The sequence below is a fragment of the Spodoptera frugiperda genome, chromosome 20 (assembly GCF_023101765.2).
Source record: "Spodoptera frugiperda isolate SF20-4 chromosome 20, AGI-APGP_CSIRO_Sfru_2.0, whole genome shotgun sequence".
Classification (NCBI taxonomy): domain Eukaryota; kingdom Metazoa; phylum Arthropoda; class Insecta; order Lepidoptera; family Noctuidae; genus Spodoptera; species Spodoptera frugiperda.
This window is the reverse complement of record NC_064231.1, coordinates 10,286,748-10,308,587: the sequence shown is the minus strand read 5'-3', so window position 1 is coordinate 10,308,587 and position 21,840 is coordinate 10,286,748. Positions and strand designations below refer to the sequence as shown.

Genomic DNA, 21,840 nt, shown 5'->3' with positions numbered 1-21,840 from the left:
AATTTCTTTTGTCACTTGTTGTAAAGTACAATCGTGAAGACACATTTTAATTATTTTTATTGGCTTTTTGGTTTCCTATCGAAAAGGACACTAACAAAATCTTACATTTTCTAAAACTATGAAACTTGGTTCATTTCGTGTATTAGTCATAGGGCTGTATTTTTATTTTATGTCTTCTTTGAGTGAGCACTAAAACCGTATTCACGAGTCGTGTTTATTAGTTTTTCTTAATGTTCGGGTCGTCGGTTTAAAACATAATTCAAGTTCATGGATGTTTACGTTGCGTTATAGTAGTATGACATAATTGGTACAACATGTGCGGCATATTAATTCTCTTTCACCTCGTATGAGATCGTGAGCGTCGCTAAAAATATTTGCTCAGACGCGGCAATATCAAGGTCGTCGCGGTTAATTCGGGGGTAATCACGGGATCCCGGTGAGAAAAAAGTCGAACTTTCCATTTTGAGTTACGTATTTGCTTCTTGTTTAGTGTAATATGTTTGGCTATAAGTAGCTAGTTTTGTGCACCTCTTTACGTTAGGCGATTAGGCCACTAGTGCAACTGCCTTCAGTTCGCTCAAAGCCAGGTTCAGTTTTGACTTTTCGAGCATTTTGCAACTTAAGACTTAATACATGATATAAATTATCTTCATGTTCAAATTCAGACTCATCAGTTTATCGCCCTAAATTGAAATCGGACATTTAGTATATTCTATTTTTAATAATTTTTACTGAAAAGTGAAAACAAATTACGTATCTAAATGATAAGTTATATGATTTTTATATTTTTAAACATAATTTACCTATGTATTTACACGATAAGGCCCATTATGTATAAGAGAACTATTTACAGTACCTACTGTGCCCATTTCTTTTGAATTGAAAATGGGCTTTAGATACTTTAATCTGGATTATATATTTAAACAGGAGTCGGCGCTAACTACTCAGAGCCAAAAAGTGAATCTATTAATTTTACTTTCAATTATATTAGCCTCACAGCCTACTATAGCCACAACGTATAACAGAATAAATGAAAACCATAAAGGTGATAATTCCAGTTATGAAATTGAATAACATTTATTTTTAGCACTCAAGGAAATTCAAGAAAAATTAACAAAAGTTTCTTGCATCGAATTCGACAGGCGCATCGCGTCATGTTCTATGAAAAGATTGCATGTGCATATTTTTCAAAAGCACTAAAACAAACACCGTTTGCTTTTGTTGTTTTAATCAACACCTGCAAGATGTTGCATTTTGTTTTAATATAACTTACACGTTATATAATAGGTACTACATTTTATATAAAATGTTGCCACATCATTACTTTCGATGTTATGTGTTGATGCCCGCACATTGCCAGTAAAATTAAATACTTTAAATACATCTAACATTCAAAGACCAATATATTACTGCAGTCCTGTTCATACATAAATCTTGATAAATCATAAATTACATGTTTGAGTCAGCCCCAATTAGATATAATTCAAGAGGTGACTATCTAGGTTTATGTTCTTTATAAATTGCTAATAAAATGAGCCATTTTATAAATATGTAACCAGTTCTGAACTGAACCCCGGTTCGTCTGTCCTAGCATATCACATAAAGTACTTTTTTTTAGGGGGGCAAAATCATTTAATGACTTCTCTCGCCTTGGCGAGGCGAGAGGGTGTGTCAGACTCTTATTGCCTAAAAACCACCCCGTTCCTACTCCTGCTTTTCGAGCCGGAGCCCCGGTAAACCCGTTAAGTAGTCCGCCAATCACAATATTGTAATAGGATAGTTGTAGGTTATTATTTACATATATTTTGGCATAGTCTTTGTGTTTATTGCAAATGCTATAAATATTTGTTTAGTTATTACCTATTTGCAGATTGTAATCTTATGAGACTATTTACATAAATTAAAGTACCTAATTATTGGTTAACCAAGACGTTAGATATTCGAGTTCTTGTTAAGAATAGTAAGTATTTTTATGACTTGAACTCTGTGATGTTCTAATAACTGAATAATTTTCTAACAATTTCTCGATTGAAAACGTACGTAACGAAAGATAATAATTAATCAGCCCTGTGACTCTGGTTCAGGGCTTGTTCAGTTGAAGATGGATAAATACGCGGTAGGCTACGACGTAGCAGTAAAAAAAACTTATTGAATTGGCACATCTTTTTCTAGTACATTTATATACTTAAAATTGTAATAGAATATATATCACACTGAAGTGTATTTATTTTAAGAATACGAGTCATCCATTTGGAAAATAAATGTTCCTTTTGAGGTGTCAGAACTTGGCAAGTTTCGCTTGATTGGAAATAAATCATTCGTTCACCTCTAAGTTCTTAGAGTTTCTAATTTTCCTGTTTGGTCTGAACATACTGTACACATTCACGGAAAAACCTGTTTATTTTACATTGTTTTTCCAGGAGGTAGAGCGGTTGGTGTTGTAAATGTTGTTTACATCAACTTATGCAAATACAGAAATAATTAATTCTGGATAATGTGGAAATTCCAAAAAGAAGCGCGCAATAGTCTTTGTCTATATTTCTGATTTTTAATAAAGGCGTTGGTCAGGATTAACGGCGGCTCATTAATCTGGAAGTGGTTTAACACTTTTCATCTCCGTATTACATAATATTTACAGTGATAAGTGGTCAGTCGTGCGACTGGAATGCGGAACCCATCTGGGGCGTGGGTCTGCACTCTGTTTTCAGCTAAAGTCCTACCGGATTCAAGATATTTATAGATGTGATCAGAATACAATTCGATTTTTCGCCAATCGTGCCAGTGTCCGAATTTATAATCAAACACTAATAAATCTTCCACTTAATCGAACAAATGTACTGGAACTATTAACTATTTAGATTAGACGAATGGTTCTGAGCTTTGACCAGCATTTTTGCTGGTTCGTGATTAACCAAAACGTAAATATAAAATGTTCAATCACATATAAATCAAGTTTAGAACGCTGAGCCAAAAGTTCACGCGGTTGGAGCGTGACTGGCATGAATATATTTTTGAAAACCGCATGAAATGAAGTAAATGACATCTATGAAAACCGTGTTAGTAGCTGCAAGCAGAATTTGGGTAAATACACTAAGAAAAACAATAATATCCATCTAGTCTGTAGAAGATATAGAAAAGACATACACAGGCGTAGGTACAATAAATACTTGTAATCATGTTTTATCATGTCTCACCAAGCTGCTGTTCCAAGATGTCGGTGTTGTTGGTGCTCGCAGGAGTAGCACTCGACGAGGTCCCAGGTGCCTCACCACCTGTGTACAGGAATTATAATCATATTGCTCTACATATTATTTACAGCGACAACACAATGTATCAATAACAATTTGTAGATCCTATAAATCCACCTCTCAGCTATCGAAAGATGAGTCGTTCAAACGAAATCTTGTCCTAACTTGACTAGTCAGCCAAATCTGTCGAATTGTTGGTCATGCTCCGGCAATTGATATATATTTTATAATATATATTCGAGTAGGAATGTAGATAGTGCATACATTTTTAATATATTTGACATACAACATGATAAAAGTATGCAAAAATAAACATTTCAACATGTCTCATAATAAAAACGAAATATTGTTTTGATATTTTGTTATTACTCGTGTGAGTTTGAGTAATGAAAAGAAAAGAATAAAATAATGTACGTCACAAATGATCTAATATAAATTAATATGTTTTAATTTCATGCAAAAAAAATAAAAAGGACAGAACTCGTGATTGTAGTTTATCCAAGTACATAGAGCAGAAAATATGATACTTTGTCAAAATTTTATTCGCAATATAATGTCTATTATAAAAATCTGTTGTCTTGTAAATAAAAATACATGCATTGACGTTTGAAGGGACGCTAGCCAATTAATCAAAGATCGCAGGAACCGTCGATCCGTTAGTCACGAGAGTAGAGACACGCGCTGGCATCCATCATCATGCCACTACGTCGATGAATGATCAAATTATAATGTCCTTCATCAATACTTCCGTTTCGTCCGAGAGAGATATATACTTGCAACGAAATATCCTAGGAATGACATTAAATCAAACTAAGATTTATGAGAATCAAATGATTGACTGAATCATAACAATCGTGAAGACAAGTAAAGAAAAATTTAAAATTTGTAAAAACAAATATGACTGTTGCATAAATACACAAAGATGAGTCTAAAATATGACCATACTAACTTGAAATTTGTACCCATTTTCTTCGTGAAAAGAGGGGTATTTGTCCCATACTCGGATCTAATTAATTTGATATTATTTATTTACGTTTTGACAAATACCTCTTTATGTTAATCGTAGCTGCAATTGATCCTATTAATTTTGTACAGGTGAGCAAATGATTGGCTTGTATCCAGACAGCCACATATCACACCCACGCCACAATGTACTTCTGAACATAAACAAATACGCACAATACTCTTACAATTTATAAATAAATACATCTACTAGAAATTGACTTTATTGAAATGATAGATTTATTGGATCTTGAAAACGTAAATTGTAATTCGTAATAGAAACAATATTATATTGTTTTTAATAACAACATCTTTTATTCAATTCAGTTTCAGGCGTAGCGTGACTTTTACCGGGAAAAGTTTTTTCTTAGTCATGTCAATAAATGCCTATCCTATAAATGTAATAATAACAGTAACAGACGTTAGATAGCTAGCCAATAAAATTGCTTTATTTTGGGCTGAACGGCTGACGTCGCAATGACGTTCGTATCACTAAGTATATTCCGTTTAGCTGATAACATAAAAATCGTTGATATCACCTCAGACATACTTTTGTTTCTATTTCGAGTGTCTACCCACCTCTTCTCGATGCAGTTCTTGATGCCAAAGCTTCCACCAATAGACGCTGGTTCACGCCGCACAAATTCGATGTCAATTTTTCACACTTTCGATGGCAGTTTACATCACAGTCTAAAACAGATTACCAATTGTCGCGTGGCTCTAGGCTTGTAAAGATTTTAGAGGATTTTGTACATCTGTACAGACATGCCACAATATCTAATATGCTGAAAGCCGTGCAAAAGCAGACGTGCATAGTTTTCTATCGTTTTAGTGGAAAATTAGTTGGATATGTGGATAGTGGAAAAAATTACGTAATGACTCAGTTAATTTGTGCGTACCTAGAATGGTTTGAATTAGTTACCTTTCTTTATTTGCGAAAATGTTGCTGGTGACGCAGGTGCTGAAGAATCGAAGCCTGAATCATTTGAACCGGTAGACGTCCTTCCATCTGGATTGTTCTCACACTCGTAGAACTCTCCGGATTCTTCACTGTCTTCCGATTCATCTTCGTCATCCTCGTCTGAGGACTCTTCTTCAGACGAGGAGTCCGACGAGTCTGAATGGATTATTTGAGGGGCTTTCTTTTGCAAAGGACGCGGAGTTGCTATTAAAGGTCTTAGCGCTTTTTCTTCTTTCACTGGCCTTCTTGGCGCAACTGGTAAAGTAACTACTCCTTGAGCGGAAGTTTCTGGTTGTTCATCTTTTTTTGGAATTTCAGCCTTATTTTCCTCTCCTGTCTTTTGTTCAGTTTGTACTCTCACTTCAATCTCTTCTTTTGGAATGTCTCGTGATTCTAACACTATTGGTGTATCAGGAACGTTAGCCGGTGTAAGCGACGCATCACTACTTGATAAGGTCAATGTTTCTTCATTTACCGGAGGTGTCGTATTTACTTCCGAAAGTTTGTCATCAGTCTTATCACTCTTAGTTACATCACTTTTTACTGGCTTAATGTCTTGTGACTTAGTTTCTGGAGATCTTTTAGCAGGGGCTCTCAAGTTCTTGTTTGAACTTGTAGGTTTAATTTCCTTTTCTGAATTTTTCGAACACGTACACGTGCATGTGCAAGGAACTGTACTTGTAGATGGTTCCTTGTTTTTAGTTTTATTCATGTCCGGCAACTTGTCAGAAATCTGATCTTTTGATACAGTATCAGTTACCTTCGATGAACTTTCTTGGGTAACTTTAACGTTAATCTTAATATCTGAACTTTTAGTATCACAGAAATTAGGGTCTACTGTCTGAGAACTGTTTTCAGATGCTACCTTACTTTCAGATTCTGATACTTTTTCTGTATCTGCTTTTAACTCTGCTTTGCTAGCATTTGGTTCCACGATTTTAGTTTCTACCTTTGCTGTTACGACTGCTGGGGTATTGTTTGTAGATATTTTTGCATCTATTTGTTTTTGATCTGCTGACTCATTCACAGGCAATTGGACTGATTTAATTTCAACTTTGATTTCTTCATCTACTGATTTTTGCGCAGCATTAGTCGAAATAATCTCTTCTGTGTCTATTTCACTTTTTAAATTGGCATCTTCAGATTTTTTGAGCATTTTTATATCAGTCTTCGTGCTTTGTGGTTTTGGTAATATAGTCTGAAGGGATTTCAGCTCATTTTTAGCATCTTTTTTAGGTAACTTTTTAGATTTTTCAGACTTAGTTTTCTTTTCACTGGGTTTCTTTATTTTCTTTTCTTCAAGGTCATCCAGCGAAGCACTTTTTCCAATATTTTTAACAGATGAATCTATCTTGGTTGGTGTTTCTTTACTCTCTATCTTAGGTTCATGAAGTAGTTTAGAATTATCCGATAATTTTTCATTAGTTTCTACAGTAGATTCTTGTACTGGCTTAGAACTTTCTTCTTTAATTTCCGAAGTAGTTGATAATTTAATTTCTTCTTTAATGACATTATTATTGAAAGAATCAGATTTGCTTTGGATTTCCAGATCTGCATTACTTTCTAAGTTTGACTCTTTCTGCTCGTCTTTAAGTTGGTTAGAAGGAACTTTATTAGATTCAACATGTAATTTATTTTTTATATTTTCTTCACTTTTTATTGGTGGTATTGGTGGCTTTGAAATTTGTTCGGTAGCCTTTTCTTTTGTATTTACATCGATCAAAGATGAGTCGCTGTTGGGAGTTGTAACTGTTTCACTTAAATTGTTATCTTTGGTTTCTTCATTACCTTCATTTTCTTCTTCTTCCGGGAACCAAAATACAGATCTTAATTGTTTTTCTTTAGCTTCAGTTAAGTTTTGTTTTCTTTTTGCTAAGTAAACAGTTTCTCTTTTTCCTATTTTATTCCAAAAATTGCCATCATCTGGCTCAGGTGATTCAAGTACATTCTTTGTGTTGATCTTGTCTTTACTTACATCTGATAAAGTATTATTTATCTCCGACGTCTGAGGTATTACTTCTACTTCACTGCTATATACGATTTCCTTCTTTGGTGTTCGTGGTTTTTCTTCTACAGTCACATTTTCAACCCTAAATTTTAGCGGACTCATTGGAGACTCAATTACTTCAACAGATGATGTAATTTTTGTTTTTAGTTTAGGTTTTGGTTTTGCACTTTCTTTTTTCATTAATAACTTACTTTCATCAATAGCAGGTAACTCGACGTTTGCCTGTTCTTTTGGAAATTCAGTTATAGAATCTAATCTGCGTATACTACTGCTGGACGATGACTTTTTAATGCTACGTCTTTTTGGAAAATTTCTAGAATCTCTAACATCTTTAAATGAATTTAAAGTGTTATGTAGTGAATGGTCAGATTTTGTAGTCTTGAGGGAGTTTTGTAAGTTATCTGTTCTTCGTCGTTTGTTAGATTCGAGATTATTTTTTGATTCAGTTACACCAACTTTACTCAAATCCAAAGTGGCCGTACTAAGATTTTCACTTCTAATTAACGAATCTAATAAATTGGCTTGTTCTGCCAAAAGTTCCATAGAACATCTTCGATCTAAACTAGCACTTTCAACTAAAGTTGGTTTGGGTACTGGAGTGGAGGGTAAACTTTGTGAATTGTCTTTCTTTTGCAGTTTCCTTGGTATTTCCGAGTCTTTTTCATCTTTCACTATAAATTTTTCTACAAGCTTGGCACCCAAGGTCTTTTTCTCTTTCTTATCTTTGTAGGTCAAATCATCAGAAAGCTTTTCTCTCCATTTCATGAAATCCTTTTCGTCCGTTGTGGTTTCTTCTTTAGCTTCCTGTTCTGCATCTTGATCAGGTTTGACCTCTGTTGCTGCTGCTTCTTCATTAGGCTTACGAGGTGAATTTCTTTTTATGGTATAAAGTCTCACAACTGTTCTCCCTCGTTTAATGGTACTCCTTTCAATGCCTGGAGAGGAATCAATTCCGGTTTCTGGTTTACCATCGACTCTAGGCATAAACGGACTACTTTCATTATCAATATGTGAATCCTCTTTTACTTCCTGTGGCTCAGCTTTAGGAGGTGTAGGATCTTTTGTGGGTTCCGCTTTGTGACGGTATTTATCTCTAGAAACATCAATATCGGCAGTGTTTATATTGATGGGACGTGGAGTATAGTTGGACGTACCATACGTTCTAGATGAAATAGGTATTCTTCTTGGGCTATGTATCCTAACAGGACTAGCTGATCCTCTTTCGGTAATAGTTGTGAGCATTGGAGAGTAGTTTCTTCCTGAACTGGTAATCCATCTTGATGATATTGGTGCACGAGAGTATCCACCGAGAGACGAATGATTGCTGTAACTACTTCCAGGATTCAGATACGAAGCACTATAAGACGATCCCAAAGGGGAAACTGAACTGCTGCTATAACTGTAGGGTAATCCAGTGTAAGGAGATGATGAACCGTAATACATGTTCGCGATGTGTTCCGAAAACAGAGGCATAATGGCGCGTTAAATCACGGCCGTGCGACAGCCGATGTCGCACAGTGAGGCGCGCGCGCAGACTGGCGCTGGCAGCGCGGGGTGAGCAGCGCGCGCACAGGTACGCGCCGCCCACCGACCGCCCCGCGCCCACTCGCCGCGGCTCCCGCCCAGGTGATTGATTGATGATGGCAAGTAGATAATAATAGACACATATGACTTTTGTCACAAACTCGGAAGGAAGTTTTTACGTGACTTAGCAAAAGTTTTTCCGACGATGATTCATTCGTATACTGCAAGGGTACCGGTGCAATTGTCTCATTTAATCACTTATACAAATTATCTTCCAACAGCTTTTATATGTAGCTTAAACGTTAAGCTCGAAAGCTGTATGCATGTTATTTATCGCTGTGTTATTGTTAGATGTTCCAGAAATAGAACATCTTGTGACATACCTAAACGTATTAATAGATAAGCAAGCATTGTCTACCTACTTACGAGAACTATTTTCACTGCTGGACTAATTTATTCTATGATATTTTGTGAACACGTTTTTTTTCTGAAGAAAGAGAGAGACAGTGTATCAACTGTTTTCCGTGTTACGGAAATCACGACACGAATTAATAGGTTGTGTTTTCGTTATACCAGGTCGATGCACTAGCTCTGAATAGTGCTACCGTTTTATCCAGACCATATCTACCAAAATAAATACTAATACAAGACTTAGTTCGTTAAACCAGCACGTGCACCTTAGTTTAAATGAGTTAATTTAAATTACATTTTAGAATTATGATACGTATACGATAGCCTAAGTGCTCTAAATCCTAAAGTGTGGAGCGGGCTGACCCACTGATGTTTGAAAAAGTTAGATGAATTAGTTCTACTTCTTCTGGTTCTATGGAACTATCTATGGAAGACATGTGTGAGCAAGACCTGCAAGAGGTGGAAAGTCGCAATACCGGTCTGGAAGTGAATAGACCAAAGACTGAGGCGATGATAGTGGATTCAGCCAGAAAATTAGAAAATGTCACATGCAACATTCCTGGCCCTCCCAATTTATTACGGGGACAGCTCCCAATTTATAATGACGGCAGCTGTCCCTGAAATAAAAAGACGAATCGCAATGGCTAAGGATGCTATGACCCGTCTAAACAAAATATGGAAGAAAAGAGAGAGATGAATTAGTATCTGGCATTCAAAACACCATAATTCATCTGACTTACATGAATCCATTTTCAAAGAGACTTGGCCCAATTTAAACCTCACGTGATTACCACAGTCAAGTTCTGTAATCTTGGATAATCTTTATTGATCCACTTGTTTGTAGAAAACAACCTTATAATCGAAACTACTAGAGCGAAACGACAAAAATAGGGTCAACTAAAATAAAAATGAGTTCAAATAAAGTAAGCCACGTTGTCGCATAACTAGATCATCTTTAGTCTCAAACATTGCCGTGATTAATTATAACATCTTTGATCGTTAGATAAAAAGTGAACTACAAATGAAAAATCAGTAAGTTGCTGAAAAAAAAATCTATTCTAATCATAATATAAATCGTATTTGTACGTCATTATCCCTAGAAAACATGTACAACAACACACATTAAAATCTGAGCAAGCTCTACCAGTCATTCTTTCCGAAAAATTTGATACAGGAAATTCTAATAATATGTTTCCACATCACAGGATAAGATGTGCTTAATAAATAATCACTGAGTCTACAAAATGTCGATTTTTTTTTAGATATTGTGTATTAAAGGGTCTTTTCATTTCCAGAAAGCATAAATGCTATTAATAAAGCACATCGGCAATAAAATAACATCTGCCAATGGTGGCTAACGTCATTGTAGAAACAGATCTATAAGAGATTCTATAATATTTAGGCATAGTAAGACTAAAATGTAAAAAATTGTATCCTACTTATATTTGCACGTTTTCCCAAGTACCTACATAATATCACATATTATCTCAATGTACACACCCATTTTGCTCTACTTACATTATTATAATTGAAATCCCATGTACTAGTTAAACAATAAAAATTGAAAAATATTTTTTGACTGCACGACAAAGGAGAAAATCTTGGTATGGAGCTACGTTTAAAAAATGACTCATGAGTAGGTTGTAATCCTTTGCCAATAAAAATATTCGAAGTAAGTGTTTTATGATTTCCTTCTCGTGTGCGATAAATAATAGCATCATAACAGCCAGTGCAAAAAATGCAGCCGCTGGATTATAGATGATGTCAACACTAGAGAATAATAAAATAATGTTGTAAACTGGAAGAAAATGGAAATGATTCATTTATTTGATTTGCTCGCGATTTTGGTAACTTCTCTACTGATATCATTTTCCCATATTTCAATGTGGTTCTAACAATATCGGAAATTTGTAAACTCTTTTAACATAAAAAATAAAATAGTCATAAAAATACATGACATTTACAACTAGATACTTTGACCTGAAGTCTGGAAATTTGGAGAATTTTCGTAGCCGTTTATAGTCACAAAGAAACGTCATGAATATGAGCCTCTAGCATGGCTTGAAACTAGTCGAGTTCATCGTCAAAACATTACGTGAGTAAGCCGATAACATAATAATTAACAAAGAAACGTATTTATTTACTCCTGTAGTTTATTTTCTTCAAATGTATTTTTTTTTAAGAAAGAAAATCATTATTATCGGTTTCGGGTATCAGCCACTACTGGATCCCATCTGTGGAGGTCTGATAGCTCAATGTGGCGCGTACAGAAGGCGAAGCGCCGTACACTCGGGTCTGGTTCTCCGCAGGCAGGAGATTGTCTCGCATTCTCGGTGCGACAGTGGGCGGTCCTCGCAGTGATGACACACCGGGCGTTTCCTCCCGCCCAATAAGGAACAGGAACGAAACTCCCATGGAGTGTTTCCCGCGACGGCGTGGACATGGAATGTGGACACGAGAGTTCGCCGTCGTCGACCACATTCCTAACGACACGGCAGCGGTCGTTAGCCCATGCAGCACACCTCCATTGTATGCTACACCGTGTCCTTTCGCCTTATCAGAAACAGGTACCTCTCGAAACTCCCATGTCCGGTAAGCACCTGCATCAGGCGATAGGTGAGAAGATGCCATTCCTCAAAGAGGAGACTTACCGCTACAATATAACTTCTACGAATGATTGCCATGAAGGTTAATCAATTTTAACATTTCTTCTTGTATTTTTTTAGGAAAATATTGACGTGAAATCAAGTTTTACCAAATTCGTAGCAATGTCGTAGACCTCTCGTAGCACTACTACAATAATGAGATAGCACATATTTTTCTGAAAATGTTTCTAAGTTTAACGATGAAGCTTGTATTTGGTGCGTTAATGCATAAAATGAAGTTGAACTCCTTAACGTCGCAGCAGCCTTTGCCATAGAACTTCGTAGTCTTTTAAGCTCAATATTTAGAAAGATGCAAGTGATTGATCATGGTGTCGATAAAAATTACTGTTCTTATGTGAACATTAAGCAACCAATTCAATTAACCCCTTAATTAAACTAACTTACATTAGCGTACGTTCACTTCAAGTTTACGACTTCGTAGCAACTTTGTAGACCTTCGTAGCATCTCGTAGTACTTTTTGATGTGATACATTTTAGAGCAAATTATTATTATCATTTCAAAAGCCTCGCGTTTAACAGGTAGTTTCTTATAATTATTACAATTGGCAGGTGGCATGGGGATAGCAGTTGGGTAATAACCGTTTTTTTTAGGAATGCTGCTGACAGCCTCTCGGTCTCGTCTCAGTTTTAAAATATATCAGCGGTATACCTTTAAACTAGATTTTTTAAATTTATATTTTATTATATAAAAATAAGTCGGGTTTTCCTTCCTGACGCTATAACTCCAGAACGCACGAACCGATTTCCGGTTTTGCATTCGTTCGAAAAGTCTCGGGTTATAGCAAAGAAAATTCAGGAAAATTTCAGGAAAACAGAGAAAATCATTGGTGGTGAAACAGACTTCGCCAGGTTTGCTAGTACATATTGTATAATATCTTCAATACAAATATCAAACAAATTGACCTCGATGTACGGTTTCGTAGCTATCTCGTAGAACTTCTTGATGCGATATATTTTACATTATAAACCGAAACACATCTACTGCTTAGCAAAGGCCTCCCTCTCAAATTATTCAGTCACTTAAATATTTTGAGGATGATATTGTCCGTCTCTGGGTGGCTGGTCTTGGGATTTAAGACATGCGCTATCTTACTTCTTGGTGTGATATGGTTGGTGTATTTATATAAAATTTGCCATCATCAGCTAAAGAAAGTTCACTGCTGAACAAAGCTTCTCTCTTAAAAGGGAGTTTGCCTTAGTTATTATATATTTGCCAGGCAAATAGGTGAAAGCAGTAACTAAAAAAAAAAAAATATTGACCAACGGAGGATACTGCTGCCCGCCTCTCAGTGTCTAGTCTCAAGACATGCGCAGAAGTATGTGTTAAAACTATTTATTAACAATCTTTTACAATACAAATATCAATGACACAAACTGACTCCAAGTTTACGGTTTCGTAGCAACATCGTAGACCTTCGTAGCATTTCGTAGTACTTCTTAGTGTGATACATTTTACATCAAAAAAATTATTCCACTTCTAAACCGAAACATGTTTACTGCTTAACAATAACCCATCCGCATCCAAGAATCAAACTGACCTCAAGTCCACGATTTCGTAGCAACTTCGTAGACCTTCGTAGCGTTTCGTAGTACTTCTTAGTGTGATACATTTTACATCAAAAATCCTTCTTAATCGAAACATGACTAATGTCTACTGCTTAACAAAAGCCCGCCTGTATCCAAAAAACAAATTGACCTCAAGTCTAAGATTTCGTAGCAATTTCGTAGACCTTCGTAGACCTTCGTAGCGTCACGTAGTACTTCACCAAACTGGACATTTTACATTTACAATCGTATTTTCTGGATCTTAATTAATTTTGTACAATATGAATACTAAGTTAATCACTTTTGTTTCCACAATAATGCTATAATATTGTTGTTATTATATTATTCTTAAATAGGAACAGTAGGAATCTCCTAGACGTTCATAGTGTTAAAACTGCTTAGCTGGCCAACGAAGCTAAAACACATGCAATTATTTATTGATGATACACACAATGAAAACTATTAAGTGAATAATTAAGTTACATATAATTAAATTATAGGTTTCCGCACGCGGTTTTCTCTGCGTGGTCAAGGGAATTTTGCTTTGCAACGTCAAAGAACGATAATTACAAAAAACATGTTTATTTAACATATTTTTGCTAATAATATTAGTAAGAATTTTTCATAATTACGATTTTCTAGAAAGTATAGCTAACAATAAAGTGCTATCATGCAAGAATTTATCTTGCACACATCACACGTGCATTAAAAACATGCAATAAAAATACCATAAGACACAGGTGTACAGATAGTTCAGACTATGCAGATAAAAACCTGTCAATCTTCGACAAGTCTTGGGTATATTTAGCTTTTTGCACGCCCTTGCCCACGCAAGTTAAGCAATCCATCTTTATTCGTGTACCAATCGAATGTACGACATTGATTGTAATCATTTATTATTATAATGACTAATATTAGAACGGCCTTGGACATCGGTCATTTTTTTGGCTCTCTAAATATTTTTTACATATATTAGCTATAGGTTCACGCTTGACCACTATCTCACCTGATGGGAAGCGACGATGCGGTTGTGGCTTTCTTTGAATTTCGGGTGTATTTTCCCATTACATAGTCCACTCTTGTGTCATTAAATATATTCCGAGAAGACTTTTCTTTCTCAGAAATATGTTGCAAAGATCTCAATTTTAAAATTAAGCCAAAAACTGATAGTGATATTAGTACGAATTGCACGCACATTTTTAGATCACAAGGTACTTTTGTTATATCTTTTCTCTTTACTAGTACTTATGTTTTTATTTGGTACGGTTTGGGTTCATTTAAAAAATATCGCGAGGATAACATCTGCTAAGCCTGACAAACAGCCTTATCTCGAATAGTCATATTTTTAGTTACTCTTTGGTTAAGGTGGCCTAGGTTTTAAGCCTAGTTTAAACCAGGAATTATAAAAGGTTTTCAGTAAAACAGATTACCATATTTTGTTTATCCCTACCTAACTTGGTAAGCTTTCATAATATAAAATAATTAAATATTAGCTACCTATTAAAATTTCATAAATCAGTAGTTATAAATAAAAGCAATGATTTCTTTGTATCCTTTTTTTACATCATATTGCTTGCAATTCCTTAATAAATGTTAGTGATTATTATTCTGACTAACATTCTCGCGTAGTCGAGACCTTGACTATCGTTACGCTACACTTGGGCGATTCTGAAATTTCAGAATCGCCGGTCTTGTTTGAAAGACGGCCAATCTTAAATAATTTATTATAGCTGTGTTTTTAACTATTGGCCAGAAACCTTATTTTAAATTGAACATTTTTTACTTCCGTAACATGCTCCCGGTTCTGTCATGGTTTCAAATCTGCACCCTGTATAATATTATTGAGGATTTTTCTAAAGTATAGCTAAAATAAAGTGCATCATGCAAAATATATCTTACACACATCACACGTGCATTAAAAACATGCAATAAAAATACCATAAGACACAGGTGTACAGATAGTTCAGACTATGCAGATAAAAACCTGTCAATCTTCGACAAGTCTTGTGTATATTTAGCTTTTTGCACCCTGACGCATAAGCAATCCATCTTTATTCGTGTACCCATCGAATGTACGACATTGATTGTAATCATTTATTATTATAATGACTAATATTAGAACGGCCTTGGACATCGGTCATGGCTTTCTAGGGTGTGTTTTCCGTTACATTGCTTAGCATACTCTTGTGTCCAAATAATTCCGAGAAGACTTTAACTTCTTGGAAATTATTGCAACTACCGCCAAAAACTGATAGTGCGAACCACTTTATTAGGAATCACGCATTAACAAGGCACTTTATATCTCTTTACATGTTTATGTTTATTTCATTAATTAAGGTTCATTGATAAAATATCGCGAGGAAACCGCTTTTGCTCTAGAATAATCGTATTTTCTGTGACTCTTTGTAAAAATATATAATATATAATCATGGGTCTTCAGTAAAACAGATACCATGTTTTATTTATCTTATAACTTGGTAAGCCTATTAAAATTGTATAGAGCAGTAGTTATACATAAAAGCAATGTTTTCTTTGTACCATTTTTTACATCATATTGCTTGCAATTCCTAATAAATTAAGGTTTTATTTTGACTACATTAAAGTCGAGATTGACTCGATGTACCTTCACACTTAAGCTCTTGTTTGAAGAAACCGTAGAGCATGGCCCCGCAGTGGTCGCAGAATGTGGGTGACATAAACTGGTGCGGCCTGAACCTGTGTGGCACGTCTACCTTGAACCGCTCGCGCAGGTACTGAAATCAATTATTGTCAAACTATAAATCATTGATATAAAAATCTGTAGGTTTTTTGAAATGTGATTTTTTTTATTTAGCTGTCACGAAATGGCACTACTGCGCATTGCGAGTTTTTGAGTCTATCAATTGAGTCTATTAATCAACTAAACAGATTAGTCAATATTCTCTTCGTCAATAGACCATAAGCGTCACTAGCGCCACTAGCGGTGCGACCCCTTAACTAATCATTAAAATGTAACTGATTAATATTCTGAGCTTAACCTTATCATAATAGAAATTATCTTTTGAAAAGTGTAAGGACCTTCACACTCTGTGTTAAAAGAAATTATTTAGAACATTTACAGTAGAGAAGTATCTCACCACTGTGGCTTCTGAATGCGCGGAGGATCCGGTGCATTTTCCGAGCAGTTTGTTGTGGCATCTCTTGTGTACTGCCGTCTGGCACACGGAGCACCGGTAGCCCTGCTTGCCGAAGCCCCATAGAAACTCCTTACAGAACGCACAGAACGTCGGCTGCCGGAAAAACTTCGCCACGAAACGATGACCATTCACTTCGTGGATCCTGGAAATGCAGAGATGGAATTGTTAATGAAAATTACATTTTTATAATCGCTAGTTTGATGGTACAAAAGTACAAATACAAAATACGTTGCCCCACACAAGAATTTTCTCCTGTGTCGTGGGTGCGTTTACAAACATATATTATGTTCGCATACACGTAACACCCAGACCCAAAACAACAATTTATGGACAAGACAAAAAGTTACTCCGAGTGGGAATCGAACCCACTACATGTTGCACGGCAGCCAGTTGCCCAGCCACCACGCCAACCGTGCAGTCTTTTTTTCAATTCAGTTTGGTTGATAATTTCGTGTCTCCAACTTGGGTTTTACATCTAAACAAAGTCGGGACAAGATGTCGTGCTCTATGAATGATGAAACACCATCATCATCATGTCAAAGTACTGAACTACCTCATTCTCAGTAATGTTCACATAAATAAAATTATACGAGCAATTAACTACCGGAACGGGTGTTCCAGTCCATTTGTGTAAATTATATAACAGGTGTCGCATATTGTGCTGAAAGTGTAAATACATGAGATCGCGGTGGCACGTAGGCGGGCCTAAGTGACGGACTCGTACTCTTGCGCCAAAAATCTTAGAAATGAAGATGCATATCGAGGCGTGATACAATGACGCGGATGTATGCGTGACATGCATAAGCATATCAGGCATATATGTCTACTAGCATGTGTGTGCACATGTCTAATTTGAATGTCCAGGTGTTCCAGCTGTTGACCATAAATTACTATCCAGTCAACGCTACAATATTTACTCATACACACTGAACCAGTAGTCTCTATGTTTTGCTTCGTTCTGTTTCAGGAAATAACAACATTTTAGGTACTACTAGTTTCCCCTAATGTTACTTTTTGAGTGTTTCCCTATTCAAATACTCAGTAACATATAATTGCCTGATTACAAGAGATCATTATGGTTATTACGTCAACTCACTTCTCGCAATGTTCTCATGCAAATGATCTTATTCATTGTAATTTTGCAACTAAGCGTTATAGAAATTCATAAATGCTGTGTCATTGTTGTGATTCCTTAAGATTTAGAACGTAGGTTGTAATTTGGATTCCAACATAAATTGTTTTTTTTTTAATATCTTTCCATTGTACCTTGAAGTTAAAAACCGTCAAGTTCAGTAAGCAATGTAATGCAGTTAAAACAATTTAAATATGAATAGTTGTTGTTGTTTCTAATAGTTTGTTAACTGACTCTTATTAATCTTACATCACAGACAACTACAAGAATGATACTTACTTATGATGTTTGATGGCACCACGTCTCTGCGTGATGCGCTTGCCGCGGGAGCGACGAATGGCACCCTCGCCACCCTCGCCGCAAACCCCGCCCGGCAACCACTGAAACATTAGTGCAAATAGGCATTTATTATAGTGAACCATCAGATAAAAGTAAAACTTGGTAAATTTATACATCGTATGCGATTAGTGGTGTGATTTTAACATTATGAAACTTAAAAGCTATTTGGCCTCTCGAAATCTAGAACATCTTTCTTACGAGCCTATTTACTTCTTTCTCACGCAATCATGTAATTTTTGAATCAGAGTTTATAAAGTGTATGAATAACACAGACTGACCGTGTTTCTATTGTTCATACACAAATATAATAAACAAGTAAATACTCTTTGGTTCCGATAATTATCTCAAGTTACATTACAGTACCCGTGTAATTATTAATATTCAAGTCATCGTTCAAAAAGCGAGCGTTGACCCCGACGACGTACAAAGTTCGCTTAGAATTTGTTATTTGGCTAAATTCCGGCCGATCGTAAACTTTGATCTCACATTAACTTTATTGCACGTTCATCTACAAAAACTTTTACAGTTATTTAATTATAAACCATTAGCTTCTACTTTTTTTCAACACATTTACTGTACGTAATTTTTGTACCTTGCACTTTAGAACTTACTGGGTACAATTATATTATTATTAGGTTACTCTTTATGTGCACTTTATTGAATGGCTTTTCAAATAATGTAGTTAAGTAAAAAAATTGCTGACACTGTCAGTCTTTTGAGCGACGTGGCCTGACAATTTTCACATAATCTTGCGGATTTTTTAAGAGGTAAGCATATTTTTGCAACTTATGTATTGACTTTAACAAATGTATGTAACGCCGTTCATATCTCATATAGGTACATAAGCAGAAGCAAATCTAACGTTCTAGGAATTAAGATGCAGTCATGTTTACGTTGTACCGATATAAACACATACGAATATGTAATGTGCATCTCGATCGCGCATCAGTAGATTGCGATCGACGCATGGCGTTTCATTGTCACTACCATTCAGGAGTTTATCTTTACTCTAAATTCAATGGTCGATCACATGATGTAGTAAGTATTCATAAATACATTGACCAAGCCAGGTTTGTACTTAATCTAAAACCTATTATGGTACATAGATGTTTCCTAGAAATGTATCTGTATCTACGTAAACAAGTATAATGTCAGTCCGAATCATGTGAAACCATGTTTTTGAAGAGGAAACGTATTTCAATGTAGTTAAATAAACATGCAACTTTGTTTGTACACATATTTTCTGAATCAATTTGTGCGTAGTACACATTGTTGTGTCACTTTTCTACGGGCTATCCTCGTTGTGATCCAAACGACGACAATTAAATCAGATTGTAAACATTTGTAGTATCGATTAACCGATTGTTGTTTAGGCGCTTGAGCAGTTATGTCACTCAACGCTAATTACGGTGACTTGATCGATTGCCAACAATGTGCTCCCACATTGGACACGAAACAGCGGCGGCCATAACTGCAGCCTAACTACTTATTATGGGAAATGAACACAACATTAGCACATGTAACTCCGCGTTACGGAAACTTGTTTAGTGTTTTCTAGTTTAAATATATAAATACTGTTTTACATTCAACCATTCAGGCTCTTTTACTAAAAGAACAGTAACTTTCTTCATCGACTCTAGCACAGAGCTTAGATAAGACTTAATAACATAAGTAAAATGTTCACAAATTTTATGAGGCCGCTAAGCCTATATCATTAATCAAAATCTATTCAGAGCATGAAGATATACGAAGTAAACAACTTTAGCGCGGGAAAATAGAATTTGCATCAAATAAATTTAGCTTCAGCTACTTTTATACCCACGCCACGCCTGTGTAACAGTTTTAACAAAATATAAATATTAAACATTGCAACACACGCTTTAGATGCTGATTGGATCAATCGCCTGAGCCCTTGATGTGACACAACAAACAGCACGTGTTAATGTATAATTAGTGGGAGCGGGCAGTCGCGCTCCGCTCCGCGTGTCGCGCCGCTCACTACAAAGCCCGCGGTTATTTACAACACCGAGTTTCTTATTCAGCGATATCAACGTAAAGCTCTTTGAAAGCCAAGAATTTGGATGCCGTGCGAAACGAGAAATTGGACATACCCGAAACCAAGATGACATCGCACGCAACTGATGTCGGTGTGTGGACACATCGCCAACTCACACGTCACAGTCACTGGCTGAGATGCACAAAAATGCCATCGCCAATAAACATCGGATTCTGTGATACCGATGTAGTGCCCTTACAGCCGAAGGGATACAACTAGATGCACCGGTATTTGTATAGAAAGCGTCGCCGCTCAAGGCCTGCGAATTCCCTGGCATAGATCCGGGTGGCTACAGTTGAAATACACGGCTAGTGTCAAATGGCCAAATTTGAGAATTCGTTTGTCATATGTTGAGATGTAGCGCGGTCACGTGACCGATCGCACTACGCGACACGTTCGATTTGCAGTCGTATCAAGTCGTATGCAACATGCATAGGCGCTACCACGACGTGGCATTGGACCGCTGCAGCGTTGTTCGACACAACTCAAACTACAGTACAGAAGTCACGCTAAATTGATTTTCCATTGAAACGTCGCTACATCAAAGTAAATTAGATTGGTAGAATGCTAACAGTGGTTCAGCTTTGATTACCGGTGGTGGAAAACAACCAGATTATTGCTTATTTAAGTTTGCTTGTCAAATTATTTTATTTATGAAATATGCTTTATTATATCTAAGTATTCCAGAATGTTCGAAATGAAACGATCATAGTTCAAAACAACACTTTTCAATGGTTACTATGGACTCTCATCGTTAAATCCAAACCTTTAATGAACCGATTTTAAATATTTGTTCAGTTTGTCATTTAATTATGTCATATGTATGTATTCATTATCAATATCAGTAAAAACCTCAAACCTAATGTACCAATGTATGTATGTACATATAACGCCTCTTCAAAAATCCCCTTCAAAATAAATTTTGCTAACCATTAGTGGTAAAAATGATTCCTTTATTTCTCAATCTAGTGTAAAAATACGAAAGTTCTCTGAAAATATGCAACATTTTAAATCTTACAACCTGGCTCCTGACAGACCGACTCTTAATGATAATAATGTTAATAATAAGTTCTTTCTAAAATTAATACATTTTATATGTATGATACGAAAACAAAAATAAGACATATTTTTAAACAATCATTACCAAAATACCTCCTCATATGACGAAGTAAGTAGTTATCAATATTTTGTTTAAAGAATTACAAGACATAAGTAGTAGCAAGTCATCATGACTGTCACTTAGATTAGATGATGGCGATTAAATATATCTAAAAATACAAATTGCAAGGCTATACAGGTGGTTGAAAATTAAAAATTAAAAATTAAGTATTAAGATTATACGATTAAGATTATTCAAAGAAAATTTAAAATATTTATATTATACTGTTTAATTACAGTCCTCATTATATTTTCAACTATCATGACCACAATTTGTCATAGTTTTGAATTTCCTTCAAGGTCGTCAGCCTAAAAAGTTCTGATGCCATCTCCTCCTTCTGCGATGCAGTCATGCTAGCTAAGGAGGAGGCGGGGCGCGTGTGAGAACAAACCTCCTCACGCCCCAGCCGTCGCGAGAAACACTCCGGGCGTCGGGGATCGCGTGACGATTTCCGGCCACCTTAAGTGCGGGTCTGCGGACGGCGATTAAAGGTAGCTCGCCGCCCGACCAGAACCAAACCCATGCGTGCGGCGCGTCGCGTTCTGCGCGCGCCTCAAAGAGCCATCAGACCACCACAGATGGGGCCCAGTATGGATTATGCCTGATCCGGAGC

General features: G+C 36.1%; 2 protein-coding genes across 11 annotated transcripts in view; one reads left to right on the top strand and one right to left on the bottom strand.

Annotated features, from left to right (window-relative positions):
* Nucleotides 1–21,840, top strand: part of LOC118262157 (cyclin-G-associated kinase) — a 95,317-nt gene that overhangs the window by 57,650 nt on the left and 15,827 nt on the right. The window lies entirely within an intron of this gene.
* LOC118261887 (putative protein kinase C delta type homolog) overlaps nucleotides 1–21,840 on the bottom strand; it is a 45,497-nt gene that overhangs the window by 18,223 nt on the left and 5,434 nt on the right. For 4 of the 10 annotated variants that reach the window (XM_050701393.1, XM_050701392.1, XM_050701390.1 and 1 more), the window contains exons 1-2: nucleotides 5,173–10,160; nucleotides 3,195–3,272 (exon numbers count right to left, since the gene is read on the bottom strand). In XM_050701393.1, the coding sequence (XP_050557350.1) occupies nucleotides 3,195–3,272; nucleotides 5,173–8,692 (3,598 nt within the window). In that variant the 5' untranslated portion in view covers nucleotides 8,693–10,160. Of the gene's footprint in view, nucleotides 1–3,194; nucleotides 3,273–4,829; nucleotides 4,941–5,172; nucleotides 10,161–15,988; nucleotides 16,119–16,481; nucleotides 16,684–17,952; nucleotides 18,054–20,123; nucleotides 20,261–21,840 lie in introns of those variants that run through there. The other 6 variants (XM_050701396.1, XM_050701397.1, XM_050701394.1 and 3 more) reach the window with 4 other exon arrangements.